Source organism: Malaclemys terrapin, chromosome 13, assembly GCF_027887155.1.
Source record: "Malaclemys terrapin pileata isolate rMalTer1 chromosome 13, rMalTer1.hap1, whole genome shotgun sequence".
Classification (NCBI taxonomy): Eukaryota; Metazoa; Chordata; order Testudines; family Emydidae; genus Malaclemys; species Malaclemys terrapin.
In genome coordinates this window covers 32,637,027-32,654,042 of record NC_071517.1, presented here as the reverse complement: position 1 = coordinate 32,654,042, position 17,016 = coordinate 32,637,027, and the positions used below count along the sequence as shown (strand labels likewise).

General features: G+C 44.2%; 1 protein-coding gene across 1 annotated transcript; it reads right to left on the bottom strand.

Moving 5' to 3' along the window:
- Positions 1 to 8,260: 8,260 nt before the first annotated feature.
- LOC128847922 (uncharacterized) lies at positions 8,261 to 8,695 on the bottom strand. The gene has a single exon (XM_054047652.1). The coding sequence runs from the start codon at positions 8,693 to 8,695 to the stop codon at positions 8,261 to 8,263; it is 435 nt and encodes a 144-aa protein (XP_053903627.1).
- Positions 8,696 to 17,016: the final 8,321 nt, after the last annotated feature.

Here is a 17,016-nt window from a genome sequence, read left to right as displayed (position 1 = left end):
CACTTCCCTCGGCATCACTTGCTGCAGGGCAGCTCGCACCTCTGAGGAGCCCAGGGCAGGGAGCCGTTTCTGCTTCCTCAGGTGCTCGGCCTCGGTGGATACCTGGCTGTAGAGATCGGCCATGAAGGATTTCATCAGCCCCTTGGCCTTGGCCGACATGCGCACCTTTCTCATCTGCTGCAGCATCCGGGAGGCGTAACGGGCGGGGACACCGTTCTTCCCCAGGCCCTTCTTCCCCTGGCAGCTCTTCAGCCGCTTTGCCACTGGCTTCTGCCTCATCTGATGCCCCGCCTGGGGCTGGGGCTTCCCCTGCTTGGGGGCGGCCTGTGGCTCATCTTGCTGGGCCTTCTGTCTCCTCAGAGGCTGTCTCCTCTTCCCTCCCTGGGCAGCTGCCATGGCTCCACTCTGCTCAGCTCTTCTCCACCTGCAAATGCCACTGGCCTCCTCCTAGATCTGACCAGTCAAAGGAGCTTGCACGCAAATGAGGAGTTCCCACTGTGCCAGCTGATTGGGTAGCTGGGCTGCCACTCCAGGCAACTGCATTGTGACCAGTGCAGCATGGGCCCCATTGTGACACTGTTGTGACTATGACCTAGTCCATCCCTTATGTAAATGAGGGATGTCATGCTCCTATACCAGATATAGGCTGGCTACAGAACTTGTTTATATACACCAGATATGTCCATCATCAGATCCTTTAATGCTCTGCCAGGTGTGGCTGAGGTTAGCTTAAGACAGTGCTATCAACCTTTCCAGACGACTGTACCCCTTTCAGGAGTCTGATTTGTCTTGCGTGCCCCCAAGTTTCACCTCACTTTAAAAAGTACTTGCTTACAAAATCAGACATAAAAACACAAAAGCATCACCGCACGCTATTACTTAAAAATTGCTTCCTTTCTCTTTTTTACCATATAATTATAAAAAAAAATCAATTGTTATACAAATATTATACTTACATTTCAATGTATAATATATACAGTAGTATAAACAAGTAATCGTCTGTATGAAATTTTAGTTTGTATTGACTTCACTGGTGCTTTTTATGTAGCCTGTTGTAAAACTAGGCAAATATTTAGATGAGTTGATGTACCCCCTGGAAAACCTCTGAGTACCCTCATGGTACGCATAACCCTGGTTGAGAATCACTGGCTTAAATAACATATGATACACACAGCGCCTCCCAGTGACTGACCAGTACAACAGAGTTTAGTATTCCATTACATCTCCCATCCCCTTAAGTTCTACATTCCTACCATTTACAATATTTACACTATCACACTGTCTTTGAAGTTCAGTACAGATCAGTCTGTTAAGTGTCTTTGGCTTGTACTGGTTTTCTCATCTAATAATTTGGTCATCTGGTAGTCCATTTGTTGCAGCAGCTGGCTGTGCTCTGTTTGGAATCAGGAGGTCATCTAGTCCAATCCCTTGCTCAAAGCAGGACCAACACCAACTAAATCATCCCAGCCAGGGTTTTGTCAAGCCGGGCCTTAAAAACCTCTAAGGATGGAGATTCCACCACCTCCCTAGGTAACCCATTCCAGTGCTTCACCACCCTCCTAGTGAAATAGTGTTTCATAGAATCATAGAATATCAGGGTTGGAAGGGACCTCAGGAAGTCATCTAGTCCAACCCCCTGCTCAAAGCAGGACCTAATCCCCAACTAAATCATCCCAGCCAGGGCTTTGTCAAGCCTGACCTTAAAAACCTCTAAGGAAGGAGATTCCACCACCTCCCTAGGTAACCCATTCCAATGCTTCACCACCCTTCTAGTGAAAAAGTTTTTCCTAATATCCAATCTAAACCTCCCCCACTGCAACTTGAGACCATTACTCCTTGTTCTGTCATCTGGTACCACTGAGAACAGTCTAGATCCATCCTTTTTGGAACCCCCTTTCAGGTAGTTGAAAGCAGCTATCAAATCCCCCCTCACTCTTCTCTTCTGCAGACCAAATAACCCCAGTTCCCTCAGCCTCTCCTCGTAAGTCATATAAGAGTTCAGTATAAATCTCCTCCTAAGTTGATTTGTACTGAATCTCCTTTCAAAAGTCCAGTATCATCAAATCCTTCATCATGTTCTTCCACCTTTCCCACTAGGCCCATCATGGCTGCCATGCTGCAGCTGAAGAAGTTGTTGGTCTGTGTTCCTTTGACTGCTCTGAATGCACAGCCTTTGTCTTTTTTGGTTGTTTCTGTGGTGAACTGACCCATGTTGATGTAAGCAGGGTCAGAATGAGCTCTACCCTGACATGTGGTGGTGAGCTGTGGAAAAGGACTTCAGGGGCTGATCTTGTTTGCATGGGCTCACCTACCCCACCTAGCATGATGGGACTGCTTGCTCAAATGGTCACTTTGGCTGCTTTGGGATCCCCGGTCTCTTTGTTATTGGGGCAGGAGTAATAAAGTGTTGTTATCCTGGTTATGTGAATAGAGGACACTAGAACTGTACTTGGCATTTTATGATGGAGGAACTCACCCTCAACTGAGTAGCACTCACTAGGCAAGGGACATGGGTTCCAAAACCTAGTGAACTGAGAGAGGTTGGGGATATATATGTGTATCTGGCAGTGTAGGGTCCTCTCTGAGGGTCTTAAACACCATTTTGACCCTGCCTTGCTCCACAATGTAATAATAGAGCTAATTTTGACTCCATTAGGAATCCTGTAATATGCTGCAGAGCTGAAATCACTGATCTCTAGGTCTAAACATTAGATCTACATTGGACTAGTGGTTCTGAGTGCATCAGCACTGAGGCTCCCCTGCTAACAGCTAAAATCACAAAGAGCTGAAGTTACTAAAAGCTGAAATCACTGGGGGGGGGGGCTGAAGACATATTTGTGAGTGGCTAGTGAAGAAGAGTGGCTAGCAGGATGGCTGGCGCAGAGGCGCGGCCAGCAGGATGGCTGGTGGAGAGGTGCAGCTGGCGGTGAAGCCTGCAGCAGAATCCCATGGAGAGGCGTGGCAATCAGCTGTTGACTGACAGTGGAGCACGTAAGATGCCTCCATACCTCCCCCCACCGAGGCTGGGAGGTAAACTCTGCCGATGAACTTCTGAACTCTGGGGGCTGCACTGACCAAGGACAGAAACTGTGGGTGAGGGACTGATGGGTTGGGTTGTTGGGTTCCCTGAGTGGAAAAGGACATTGCCAAACTTACTTGGGGGTGGGTCTTTTGCTCATGGTTTGTGTTATGAGTCCTGTTTGTGGTGTTTCCCTAACATAATGCTGTTATGAGTCCTGTTTGTGGTGTTTCCCTAACATAATGCCACATTCTTTCCCTCCTTTATTAAAAGGCTTTTGCTACACTTAGCCTCTGTGCTCTGTGCTTAGAGGCACCCTGGGGGGTGGTATGTAATTGTCCCAGGTCACTAAGTGGGGGCTCGAGACGGTTTTGCCTTATGTTATTGAAATGGAACCCCTAGATACTGAACCCAGCCCTTGTTGCTGCCAACTCTGACAGGCAGAAGGGTTACATGATTCAGAATAGTTCCAAGGCTAGTCAGAACTGTGTCAGGTGACTTCAGTCCTGGGAGGGGTTGAAAGTGATTGTAAGTCCCTTCTGACATGACTGTAACATCAGCTTCTGAGTCAATTTTACAGTCAATAGTCTTGCCATGAATATTCAGTTTCACTCTCCGGACAGGCTCTATGTCATCACAATTGATAGATCCCAGAAATAATGGCTCTTGATTGTCTGTAATATGAGTCAACTCCCTGACAACATTGGTGTGGCAAACAGATGCAGAATGTCCATTTTTTTGCATTTATTACACCATGTGCATCTGGCTGGATATGCATCATCTCTTGTGATATGATTTTCCTACACCTTGTGTGTGTCGACTGGAATTTGTCCTTCTTAGCCTGGGAGCTCTCTCTCCTTGCCTAAGGGGTTTTATGACAATGACTTTTGACAATCAAGTGTCTGTTTATAGCTTCTAAATTAGTTTCTGGTTTTTCAAGTTGCTCCTGCCTTTTGTTCTATTGTTTGACTAATTCTGACTGCTTCGTTATCTGTATAGCTCCTGGTAGGGTTAAATCTCTCTTCAGCTGTTGTGAAAGGCTATCAGCTGTTAACCCAATAACCAGGCTGTCTCTGATATTTTCATGTTTTGCAGTTTCAAAATCACAGTTTTCAGCCAATGCATGATGAGCTCTTATAAAACATTCAACATTTCCCCCTGGTTTTTGAATTCTCTGCTGAACACATGCTTTTTCATAAAACACATTTCTTGGCAGTATAAAATATGTATGTATTAAACATAGCCAGAACCCTTTCATAGTCATCTTTGTGACTGTCTTCAGTAAAGTCAAAGGATTTAAAGATATGCTCTGCTTGCTTCCTTATAGCATAAATTAAAGATGACACCTGTATATCTCCAGTTTCTTTGTGCAGCTTGACAGCAATGCCAAATCTTGCAAAATATTGTTTCCAGTCTGTCCATTGTGAAGATTTGTCAAAGCTGAAATTCTCTGGGGGCATTGAAGAGTGACATGTTGATGAGATCCTACAACCTTCTGTCTGCAACCTTTGTTCCTGTTTTCCTTCTGTTTCTGTTCTTAGTTTACTTCTGACACCATGTCATGTTCTTCAGTACCAGATATAGACTGGCTACAGAACTTGTTTATACACACCAGATGTGTTCATCATAATATCCTTTAATGCTCTGCTAAGTATGGCTGAGGTTAGTTTAAATAAGGTATTTTACATATCATCCCACCTAATGGCTGAACATATAATACAGTTTAGCATTCCATTACAAGTAGATCGCAAAACTCCTTGCTTACTGCCTGGCTGTTTTAGCCAATTAGGTAGATAGGTTGAATTTAAAGAATTATAACAGACTTCAATTGCTCTTTAAAAGTTTAAGGAGATGATATTATATTATTTCCACGTTAATAATGCTGTTTTATTTTATTTTACTATATTGCATTATTTTATTAGTATTTTATGCTATCAATTACTTAGTAGTATTTATTGCATTAATATTTCAATTTAAATGTTATTCATTATTATTAACAATAACATCATTGTTTTTGATGGGCTAAGGTATTCTCTCTTACTTTAGTGTCAATTCAGAGTAATTTAGCTGAAGTCTTTGGAGTTATTGGAGGTTTAAATCCAGAATAACTAAGGGAAGAATTTGCCATATATTTTACTTTATTTTTTGGCATCCATTGCCTTAACAAATCCCTGAGGAACTGTGCTGCATTTTAGGCCTTGCAAATCTATTTATTTGTGATATAAAATATTTCCTTTCAGCTCTCCCTAAACACATATAAATGTAGAACAAGTGCTAATCTCAGAAAATCTCCATCTCTAAAATAAAGACAAGTCACTTTCTGAACCTTCGTGAAGAAACAGCTTAAAATGCGATGAAGAATCCCCATTATAACATACTCAAATGCTTGTGTCTGTTTGAATTATGTCTGATTCTCTTAGAACCCTGTTCTTCAAACACTTTCAACCAAGGGAAGTACTTATAACCATGAGTTCTCCACAGAACTCGATAAGACTACAGTTGGTAGGGAGCACTGCATTTGGTAGCAAAAGTTGGAGAGATAGTAGTGTCAGAAAAATTGCTCTTAGAAAGGGAGATATTACCATTTCCCATCAGTAATAACCATCCAAATGCTGGCTTTTACTAACCATGGTGGGCAGCTGTTCATCTTGCAGATGGTTGCTCAAAACTTACCTTGAACACAAGACAACTTTAGTGGCACTGATGGATGATGATGTTTTGCTATCAACGGACAGAGGGCACATATCCATTCTCATCTTTCCTGACCTCTCTGCAGCACTCACCACTGTTAACCATGTGGATGATGGCTGCTGGGACCACTGCTGTCCCACAGCAGAGAGGGGGCAGGGCTATGGCGGAATGAGCTAAAATGGCTTATGTCCTTCCTGGAGGGACGCATCCAATGAGTAGTTATTGGAAACTAGATCCCTCACTTGTGGACTCCCACAAGATCAATTTTCCAGTCTTAGTCAATATCTATATGCAATCAGTAGATGAACTGGTCAGACCATATGGACTCAAGTGCCAGCAATATGCAGATGACACATGGCTCTACATATCCTTCAGAAGACACAACTATACATAAAATATTATAAAATCATGACAGGTGTGCAGAAAATAAATAAGGAAGTGTTATTTACTCTTTCTCGTAACACAAGAACTAGGGGTCACCCAATCAAATTAATGGGCACAGGTTTAAAATAAACAAAAGGAAGTATTTCTTCACACAATGCACAGTCACCCTGTGGAATCTTTGCCAGAGGATGTTGTGAAGGCCAAGGCTATAACAGGGTTCAAAAAAGAACTATATAAATTCATGTAGGATAGGTCCATCAATGGCTATTAGCCAGGAAGGGCAGGGGTGGTGTCCCTAGTCTCTGTTTGCCAGAAGCTGGGAATAGGCGACAGGGGATGGATCACTTGATGATTACCTATTCAGGTATTCAAGACTATGTATTCAGGGCTGCTCACAGTTGGGGCAAAAGGAGCAATTTGCTCCAGACCCTGCCGTTTGAGCCAGGAGGAGGGTTGGGAGAAATAACACCTTCTGCCCGGGAGACTGAACAAAGGAGAGGAGGAGCAGAGGGGACGGGGAGAAAGCTGCTGGAGGAGTTTTGGTTTAGTTTCAGTTTGGGCTGGGTAGTGCAAGGCAGGGAACCCCAAGCTGGGGTCTAAGCTCCCTAAACCCCCCAGAAGGACTTGATTGAGGGGTTCTGGTTGTACCTACACGCTCTGCTTGGTACTGTGTTCCTGTCATCTAATAAACCTTCTGTTTTACTGGCTGGCTGAGAGTCATGTTGAATCTCAGGAAGAGGGGTGCAGGGTCCTGACTCCCCCACACTCTGTGACACAAGTAACATTGACTTAAAGTGCTGTCCACACCACACTATATTAGCAGGAGATGCTCTCCAGCCAACATCGTTTCTACCTCTCATTGAGGTGAAGTAATTATGCGAACGGGAAAGTGCTCTCCTGTCGGCATAATGCATCTTGACCAGATGCAGCACAGTGATTGAGGGGCACCAATGTAGCACGGTAGTGCAGACTAGCCCTGAATGGGTTAAAATCTCATAAAATTTTTTATTTATCTCAGTTCCCAGTGGTGGCCTTTTTACCATCCTGGATTGGATATTTACTTTCAATCTGTGATACGGATTAGGAAAAGTGACTGAAAGGGATGCATGAATTCTCCTCTACTCAAGACAGTAAGAACGCACAATAACAGGCACCGACTTTCTTATTTCCCAGGGGGTGCTTGACCCCCGCTCTGCCCCAGACCCTGTCCCCGCTCCACCCCTTCCCCAAGGTCCCGTCCCCACCCATGCTCCGCCTCTTTCCACCCTGTTCTGCCCCCTCCACTGAGCATGCCCCACCCTCACTCCACCTCTTCCTGCCCCCACTTCTTCCCCTCCTCCCCAGCGCCTCCTGCCTACCACTGAACAGCTGATCATCAGCGGGCAGGAGGCACTGGTAGGGAGGGGGAAGAGCTAATTGGCGGGGCCCACCGGTGGGTGCTTTTTCACCCACTATTTTTTTTCTCTGTCTGCTCCAGCCCCGGAGCACCCATGGAGTTGGCGCCTATGCTTATGATACTACACATTATATTCTGAAGCACAACTCACCCTCCTCATTATTCCCCAATATACATTACAATAAAAAAGTGCTGCTTAAAATCCTGCTTTATTGTAATCACAAGATACCACTTTTCCTCTTAGGAAAATCCCTAATGCAATCCTTTACTTCCTCATGATGGCAAATCTCTCTTCTGAGTCTTTATGGTTCAGAACCTACTATGATGGAAAGTCTCTTGCTCATTTCATCATCAGCGTGAGGGTGTCTTCTGCCCAAATCTTTGTCACTGATCCAGTTTGAAGCAGGATGGCCTCTGCTTTCCAGTGAAAACAGGTCTCGATCGGGTCCAGAAGTGATAGTCTCAATAGAGGTCTGTGTCTCTCACTCACTCAAGGCAGCAATAGGGTGGCCTCTTCTGATTAGTGATGGAAATTCATTTTTACCCATTTGGTATATTCTGTAACTGAGTCTCTTGTAGGAAAAATCAAAGATTGGTCTCCCTGTGTGGATCAGAGTGCAGGATTGCTAGGCATCTTTAAGGCATTGTCAGATTTTTAATCAGATGGGCTTTGAGGTCTCTCTCAGGCTGGAGTTTGTACCTCTCCCTTCTCCCTTTATTATTCTCTTCTCTTATACCAGCCTATGGAGGGAAGGGAAGGGGGCATTTCCCTATGGAGAATTGCTGTTGATGGAAGTGGCCAAATGCTTGGCCACTTTCTTTGGCATCACCCGCCTCAGGGCAGATTGTAGCTCTTTCGAGCCGATGGTGCAGCAGCCGCTGTTCTTTCTGTGGCACTCTGCTGCCGAGGACACCTTGTTGTAGACCTTCCTCACATAGGAAATCATCGCTCCCTTGGCCTTGGCTGACATGGGCACCTTGTCCTGATGCAGCTGCTTTAGCATCTTAGACACATACAAATCATATGGGCGCTTCAGCCCCCGGCCTCGCCTCACCTGCCTCACTGCAGGCTTGTGCCTCACCTTCCTCCCTCCCTTGAGTGGCAGCTTCTTCTGCTTTATCTGTGGCTTCCTACACGTGGCCTTCCTTCGCTGGGGCTTCCTTTTCCTCTGGCCTCTTTTCTTCCCTTTCTGAGTAGCCACCATTGTGTTGTTCCGCTCCCCGTCTCACTTCTTCACCTCACCATCTGCGAATGCCATGAGCCTCCCCTCAGTGGCACCCTTATATAATTGCCAGCATTCAAATGAAGGGTAACCTGAGCCCTGTGATTGGCTGGCTGGGACAATGCCCTGGCTGGTCACATAGCAGTGGTGCGTATAACGACTCCAGAGCCTCACAATGTGGGACTGTGAGCCATTCCCTCCCTCATAGAAACGAAAGGGATCGTAATACCCCACCTGCTTGTTGACACTTGGGAAGAACGAGTTGGAAAATTGGAATGACATGGTGATTTTATGGGGTTATAAAGGACTCCTGCTGCCCCTTATCAGTTTATTAATCATGTTATCATTGCATTTATTATTTATTTCAATGGATTCACTCATCATTCATTTACATTTTTTTCTGTGGCTCTAATTGCCTTAACAAACCCTTAAGGGACTGTGCCAGCTTTTTAGGATTCTTATGAACATTGTTATATGCTGTTAACTAAAAGAGAGCCCAGCATGCCACATGAAACACAAAAAGACTTTTTCCTTGCCCCAAAGGTGTTACAGTCAAACTGGAGCTGTGACACAGTGTGGGAGGGTGACAGAACCATAGGGAGGGTGAATTATTTGGGGGCAGTTCCGTGGACTGTATTATACAGGAGGTCAGACTAGCTGATCCCAATGGTCCCTTCTGGCTTTGGAATCCATTGGTACATCTATAACAGAAAAAAAAAATAGCCCACAGCAGCAAGTCTCAGAGCCCAGATCCACTGACTTGGGCTAAAAATAACAGTATAGACATTCGGGCTCGGGCTGGAGCCCAGTCTCTGAAAACCAGCAAGGAAGGAGGGTCTCTCTGACCTTGGCCTCCAACCCGAATCGGTTTGTCTACACTGCTATTTTTAGCCCTGCAGCATGAGCTCAAGTCAGTTAGCCCAGGCTCCTAGACTCACTGCCATGGGTCTTTTTTTGTTGTGTAGACGTACCCTATGAATTTATAATTGAGCCCAGAAGGAGGAGAACTCTATAAATGTCTGAATGATGAAGAAAATGTTCCCACCTGATTGCTCTCTGCGTACATTTACACATATTTCTAAAACAAAAAAAACTCAGATGTTGAGACTGTGAGATATCTGGGGCTGCAGTATCTGTCAGGAAGCTGTTTCTCAACTCCACTCCTCCTTGTTTTCCCAGGCAGGGATTTTCAAAGGAGTTAGGTGTGTAGGTCCCTCTGATTTTCAATGAGAGTTGGGTGCCTAACACCCTTACCCCAGATTCATTGGCTAGTCGAGAAAGACCATAATTAGATATTTGAGATTTCTTGTATTAGCCTCTGTCAGGGAGAGGATCCCAGACTAGATGGAGCTCCGGTCAGATCCAGGGTTGCAATTCCCGGATGAAAGTCAACCGTCCTAAACTCAAACCAAGCCAGGTGCTGTTGATAACAAGAAGGGAACACCAGGAGGAGCTTGAGAGGGTGCATAACTCTTACTCATACTAAAAGGGTGATGGCCTCCCTGTTACCATGGTTCTAAAAACCCAAAGCTCTTGGTAACTATTACTCTTGGTGAGGCAGTGGCAGGGAATAAATCAATGGAGCCACGTCTGTCTGACTGATAGATGATTGGCCCAAACAGTACACTACAAGAGCCGTTTTACTTTATTTAGTCTGAAGCATTTACACACGTCTGCAACTGGTTAGTAAAACACTCCAAAAATCAATAATTACTGAAGTCTGGAGTGGTCTTCAAGTGGTACAACAACAGCCGTCCAATTGGCCAGTCTTTCAGTTGCCTTTGGGAACCCTATGGTGTGTCCATGAAGTGTTCCTGAAAAATCGCCATACTTTCTCTCCTTATTTATTTGGGTTACTCTAACAATAACATGTCAATAAAAAAAACTTGTTAAGCAAACAATTTCAAAATTTAAGCAAAAGGTCTCCTCAAACCATTAAATAGACAGATTTTTTTTTTTTGCAGAGTCCATGTCTTGAGGGCCCTGACAAACACATCCCAACTGTTGGGATGGTGCCAAATTGGCGTGGCCATACTGAATGAATGGTGAGACCATAACTTGCCACGACTTAAATATGGCTGAATGGCTGCAAAGGAACCTGGGAGCAAGCTCCCTTTAAGCAGAAGCAAATTTAATAAAAAACTGTCAAAGTCTGCGTTACAATCGATATTGAACCTATTGGTCAGCAAATATGGGCCCATGCAAAAATAAATATCACATGTATAAAGTTCCAGCATGGAGCACAGGTCAACCTGGTTATAGTGATCTTACAGCAGGAACGTCACACAGAGAGCCAGAGTGAATGATTGATGAGTGAGTAGACATTGGGTGACCTTCGTTCGGTATCATCCCTCCTGCCCCTTCTAAAAATACTAACTAGGTAAAAATTAGTAACCACACACCTACTGGGCATGCTTTTAAGCCATGACTCCTTTGAGGACATATGACTCCTTTGAGGAAAAAGAGCATAAAAATCAAGCAAATTAAATTACTGTTGGGATTCCTTAATTGACGCATAAAGAAGCAATGCTGCTAGCCTAGATGGAGTAACCAAAACTCTGCTCTGTGGGCTCGAGTAGGACTGTGAACCAGAGGGGTCTCAAGGCAACCGAGGCCTTGCTTCGGGGGAATCCGAGACAGACCAGAGGGCTGAGAAGAACAGACCAGGAGAGAAGAAGCAGTCTGTAAAATTGGTAACCACCTTCTCTGTTTGCCAAGCAGGAACTGTGTGAAGCTAGCGCAGGGCCTGTTTGTGTATGTTTGTGAAAGAGAGGCTCGTTAAGGGGAATGTAAAGCTCTTATTAGATTGCTCTTAAAGTCTAACGTAGGAGTTATGTGCTTGATATAAGCCTTTACCCCTTGTGTAATTCCTTCTCAATAAACTGCTGTGTATTGAAAATAATTGCTGTGGACCTTTTTCACTGGTATGACAGTAATCTGCTCCACCTGGAGTCAGTAAAGATCCATTTCAGGGGTAGTAGTGTCCCCTGGTGTCAGCACCAATGGGCAGATATAGATAAGCTCTCTGTTGAAATTGCTGAGGTATGTGTTTTAGACAGAGACCTCAACAGGAAGGACAGAAGGTCAGGCCCTCCACCCCCACCACCCCTGCTGGCTGCTTGCTTAGTTATCCTAAGGCCATTGCAGAGGCCTGTTAAGACCTACTGATTTAGCTGCTTTTGGCAATCAGCATGATCATTAATATTCCAATTATCGCCAGTGGTCCACGTATTTTGCTAGTCCGCCAAGATCTCCCTGTACACACCCTTCATCTCAATAGTTCAGATTCTTAGGATTGTGTGGGAATCTTTACTGAACTTCCATTCCCATGAGGCAATGGTAGCTTGAAGTGCATTTTCTTAGCTTTGGTTGGTAAACCATTTTTAATCAGTGTTAAGAAAATGGACTTAAAAGAGTGATACATAAAAGTCTCTTGGGATAAAACTCTTGGCCCTGCTCTGATGGAAGGAAATATGATGAGTCCTCATCTTTTGTGTTGGATCTCTTTTATCACCTATTTTACAAACCACTACAATGAACTAAAACTTCCATGCTCAGGCTGTGAAGTCAAACCACTCCTTAAAAAGCAATCCTCAAATCAAAACAGAAGGACAGAGATAAATTGTCACCTTCTTGCCTTCTTCACAGTACCTGCCTGTGAAGTGATGGAGTGACTTTGATGGACTGGTTCAATATTGACCATAGATGCTAGGATTTTTAATAGGTCTAACTGGTGTACACTCTGGCCATGTTTAATAACTCCTCCCTGGGGCCTTGTCCTGTGATCTTAGACAGGGATGCTAACCATCAAGTGTTTGATTTGGCTGGAGATTATCCATTTGCAGTGCTGGCTCCTAACACGCAAAACTAGCTCTCAATCCACCTCTCCCAATTTTTTGAAATAACCTCATTTTGAATGTGTTATTCACAGAACCTTTTTAGTTTTCCTCCTATTCGTTACTTTCCCCTGTATCCCTTTTACCTCTTAAAAAGTTGGATCCTGCAGTCACTTGCTACTAAGCACAGTGCTTACTGTTATAGTTCAGCGCAACAGCACCTGTATTCCCCCTTGTGGTCCACGTAGGCTCCTGGCTCCTAAGCCATCACCCCTCTCTGAGTGGAGACCTGCATCTCTCTCCCTCCTACCAGGGTATTTCCAGATTGCATAGCTCCCAGCAAAGTCAGACTGCCTAAGCTGACCTGCTTTACTTTTCTTCTCAGTGACAGTAAACAGTGTAATTGCCACAGTGAAGCTACCGTATAGCTCTTTCTAACCAAGCACATTTATTCTTAAGGTAAAAGCATTACAGAGAAAACCTATTCAGAACAACAGTAGAACCTACAACATGCTAATAAGTTTACCCGAGCTCACTGCAATTCCAACAAGGGTTCTGGCCAGTGAACTGTCCTTCAAAACCCACCCAGGGGAGTTTCTGTGGTCACGAGTTCATAACAGCTGTTAGCTCAGAACAAGCACCCTCATAAGCGAGGGCTGGTCACACTGGAAATTTACCTCAACACAGCAATATCTCTCAGGGGTATGGGTTTGAAACCCTGAGAGATATGGCTATGCCATCCTAACCCCAAGTCTAGACAGTGTTACGTCAATGGAAGAATTCTTCCATTGACCTAGCTACTGTCTCTTGGGAAGTGGGTTAACTACAGTGACAGGAGAACCCCTCCCATTTTTGTAGTGAGTGTCTACACTGAAGCACTACTGCACTGCAGCTGTGCTGCTGTAGCATTTTAAGTGTAGACATAACCCTAAATCAGCTACTCTGCCATACAGTTTGTCTTTGGACTGTCCTCATGTAACAGGGGATCAGCAGAAATAAGGTCTCTCGTCCCCCTCCGGAATGCAAAGCTTCAAAGGCTGAACCTATAGGTGGAAGTTTGCAATCCCCTTCTCCCATATACTTCCCAGGAATTCCATTTCACATGTAGTGTCCCAAAAGATCATTTATGCCCACTACATTGGTCAACGTCGTCATTCAAAGCTCACACCACTTCCCCAAGATTGCTTTAATCTGATCTTCCTTCTAAAGAAGTTCCATGCAATCCCACAATAGCACAGAAACATTTGCTTTCTTAATACCCTGAACTCCTAAAATACTTAAAACTTAATTCAATCAGGTTTTCCAGGATACTGCTGGATATTGCCATGACTGTCACGCTTACTACTTCAAGAAGGCCCATTGACTTCCAAGGGATTAATTCATGGGAGTAAGTACTTGGTAGTAAGCATTTGCAGGGTCAGCACTGGACCCCTAGACTGATTAAAATTTTAAATTGGGAGGAGGGATATTATGTTTTAATGTATTTCCATATTGTTATAAGGTTATTTATCATCATCATTGCCAGCGTTGGACTACCAACATTAGCTTACACAGTATGCTGAACATCTCAACAGGGCTGTGCTTTACAAATAATGTTAATAATAATTTATTCTATACTTATTTTGGGGTAGTCATGGTGATCATTGTGAGAATAATTTTTTTTTTTTTAACTGTCACACAAACCATTCTATCCTGTAGATTTATCATCATATTTCTGTAATTACCATCTTTGAGTTTAAATGCATTTTAATAACTAAATTATTTATCATTATTATTATAGTAGCATCTAGAGATCCCAACCAGGATTGGAGCCCCATGACTTGATACATTTCATTTTTTTGAAGCATTATTACCAGAGGGGATGCTTGAGGGGGCGGGGGGCAAGGCTCCCCCCACCCCCAGATTTGCTGCTTGACTTGGACTGAGCATGCTCACACAGACTGGGCATGCTCAGTAACACTACTGAAGCTGGCTGCCCTCACTGCACCCCTCGCCTCCCCACTATCAGGCACGGGTTGCCTCTGATTATTACTCATCTCAGCTTGCTAATATAAAGGTGGTCATTGTTTATTTCAAACTCCCAGCTATCTAATCATTTGAAAAAAAATTGAGTTATACCAAATTTTACACAAGTGAGAGAAAAACAGACCCATAGGTATAAATTTTCAGAAGCTGGGAATGGGCAACAGGGGATGGATCACTTGACCATTACCTGTTCTGTTCATCCATCTGAAGCACCTGGCAATGGTCACTGTCAGAAGACAAGATACTTGGTTAGATGGACCTTTGGTCTGACCCAGTATGGCCATTCTTATGTTCTTATGGACAGTAAGTTTGAGTACATCAATTTTTGGATGCCCAGCTTTGGACAATGTAAAGAGACCTGATTTTCAGGAATCGGGTGCTCAGCATTCTCCTGGAATTCAAGCTCATTTAGGATATCTCAAACTGGGCAACCAAAACCTACAGCACTGAAAAACACTGGTCCCTTTTGAAAATTTAGCTCACAGGCTCCCTCTTATTTTTGTATCTGGATTTACTGCTCCCCTGGGGAGTTTGTTCTCCCGGTCTTCATCAAGAACTTGATCCAAAGCAGCTCCACAGCCTAGAAAAATGGACCTAATGTTCAGACAATTGGAGAAATACCTGCAGAATAATAAATCTACGATAACCACTTCGAACAGTCTTAAGCCATTCTGAGCATGTCTATTTTTATTAAATGCTTATATTATATCTATCAAGGCTTTCATATCACAGTATCTGTGCAGCGTCCTAAATTCCTGAGTTACCCCTTACAACCTTAGATGAACAACAGAGAAAAGGAATTCACAAAGTCAGACAGGGCATTTTAATCTCTTTTATTAAATCACAATTGTTGAGTTGGAAAAGTGATTAGCAATCAAGTCGATTCCTTCCCTTTTGCTCAGTCCTCACTCAGCAGGGATGGGAGGTGGAACAGTCCTTCTTCTGGAGGATTTCCTGTCCTTGGTTTTTTTGGGCTGGAAAAGCAGAGACTTGTTGTTGGCTGCATCCCCACGCTGATAATTGGTGACCCTACCCAGCAGCTTGTTGAGCTCAAAATCATTTCGGATAGCGAGTTTCAGGTGCCATGGGGAAATCTGATGCTTATTGTGGTGTTTGGTGATGGAGCCAGCCCTATCCACAATGTTGAAGATCAGGTATTCAAGAACTGCAGCCACATAAACCAAGGCTGTGGCTCCAATGCCCTTTGCAAAGTTTCCTCTGCAGAGCATCCTATCTATGTGGCTAACAGGGAACAGTAGCCCGGTCCTGGATGAATAGGACACCTTGGCCTTGAAGTGCTTGGAGGTCTCACCAGAATTCATACGCTCACTCATGTCACCAGCTGACAGTGTTCAAGCAATTTGCTTGCCTGGTCTTTCTGGCTTTTCTTTTCCTGTGTTACTTTCTAGCCTGGTCAGATGAAGTCTGGCTTGCCTTGGCTTGGCTCATCTTATCAAGCGGAACTATGAACTAACCTTGCCAGCCCCCTGGCCCTTTGAAAACCTTGGCAGAAGGGGGGAAAAAACCAACACACTTCACTTTCTGATTGATCAGATGCTAACCAATGGAAAGCTACATCCTTTCCCAGCAAAACCAAGTGTGATATGTCATCCGTTCTGTGACATCATGCCCTCTGGCAGTCCTTTTCAGATGTGATTTTTAGCCAATCACAGCTGCCCTTAGAGAAGCTCAATTATAAAATTATTTTAATTTCCCATAGTAATGATCCTTCTTTAAGCCTTTGAAATTATGAAATGCACAAGATGCCCCTTTCCACCATCAACTATTCCCTTCCCCGAAAAGAAACAGCAGAGGCACCAGCTTCAGTCTCCCCGATCTCCCAAAACCAGAGCATCCTGAACTGACTTCTCCTCTCAAAACTTCCCTCAAACAACCAGGGTTCCAAGCCAATCCTACTACCCTCAAAAGACAACAATACATGCTTGTTCACAGTCTAGATGATCATAATGGTCCCTTCTGGCTGTAAAATGTATCATCCAATTACAGGATTGGAGCCTTAGGCTTTGTCTACACTAGAAAAGATTTGCTAACATAACTGTCTTGGCAGACCCTCCTAGTTTACACAGCTTATACTGGCATGGTGCTTTTGCTTGCTACATCAGTAGAATTTTTCTAGTCTAGACAAGGCCTAAGCTACATCTGCAATTCGAGAGTAGACATACTCAGAGAGAGCCATTTATGCTTGCCTTCTCTGTACAGAAGGATTGGTGGCAGTGGGTGGGGGATAGCTGTCTCTTCTGCATCACCCCACCCCTTCCTGGGACCTCACTGAGGCTTCTCTGAAGGTCAAAGGGTCAGGCTCCTGAAAAGGACATGGAAACCAAGACCTTGTTACCGTAATGTCTATTTCTTAGAGAGGCATTTCATCAGTAAATCTCCAAGCGCTTCACAATCTTTCATCTACCTATTCTCACCATACTG

What these genes read in the sequence shown, in the direction of transcription:
- LOC128847922 (XM_054047652.1), bottom strand. Translation starts at nt 8,695, where the DNA reads ATGGTGGCTACTCAGAAAGGGAAGAAAAGAGGCCAGAGGAAAAGGAAG.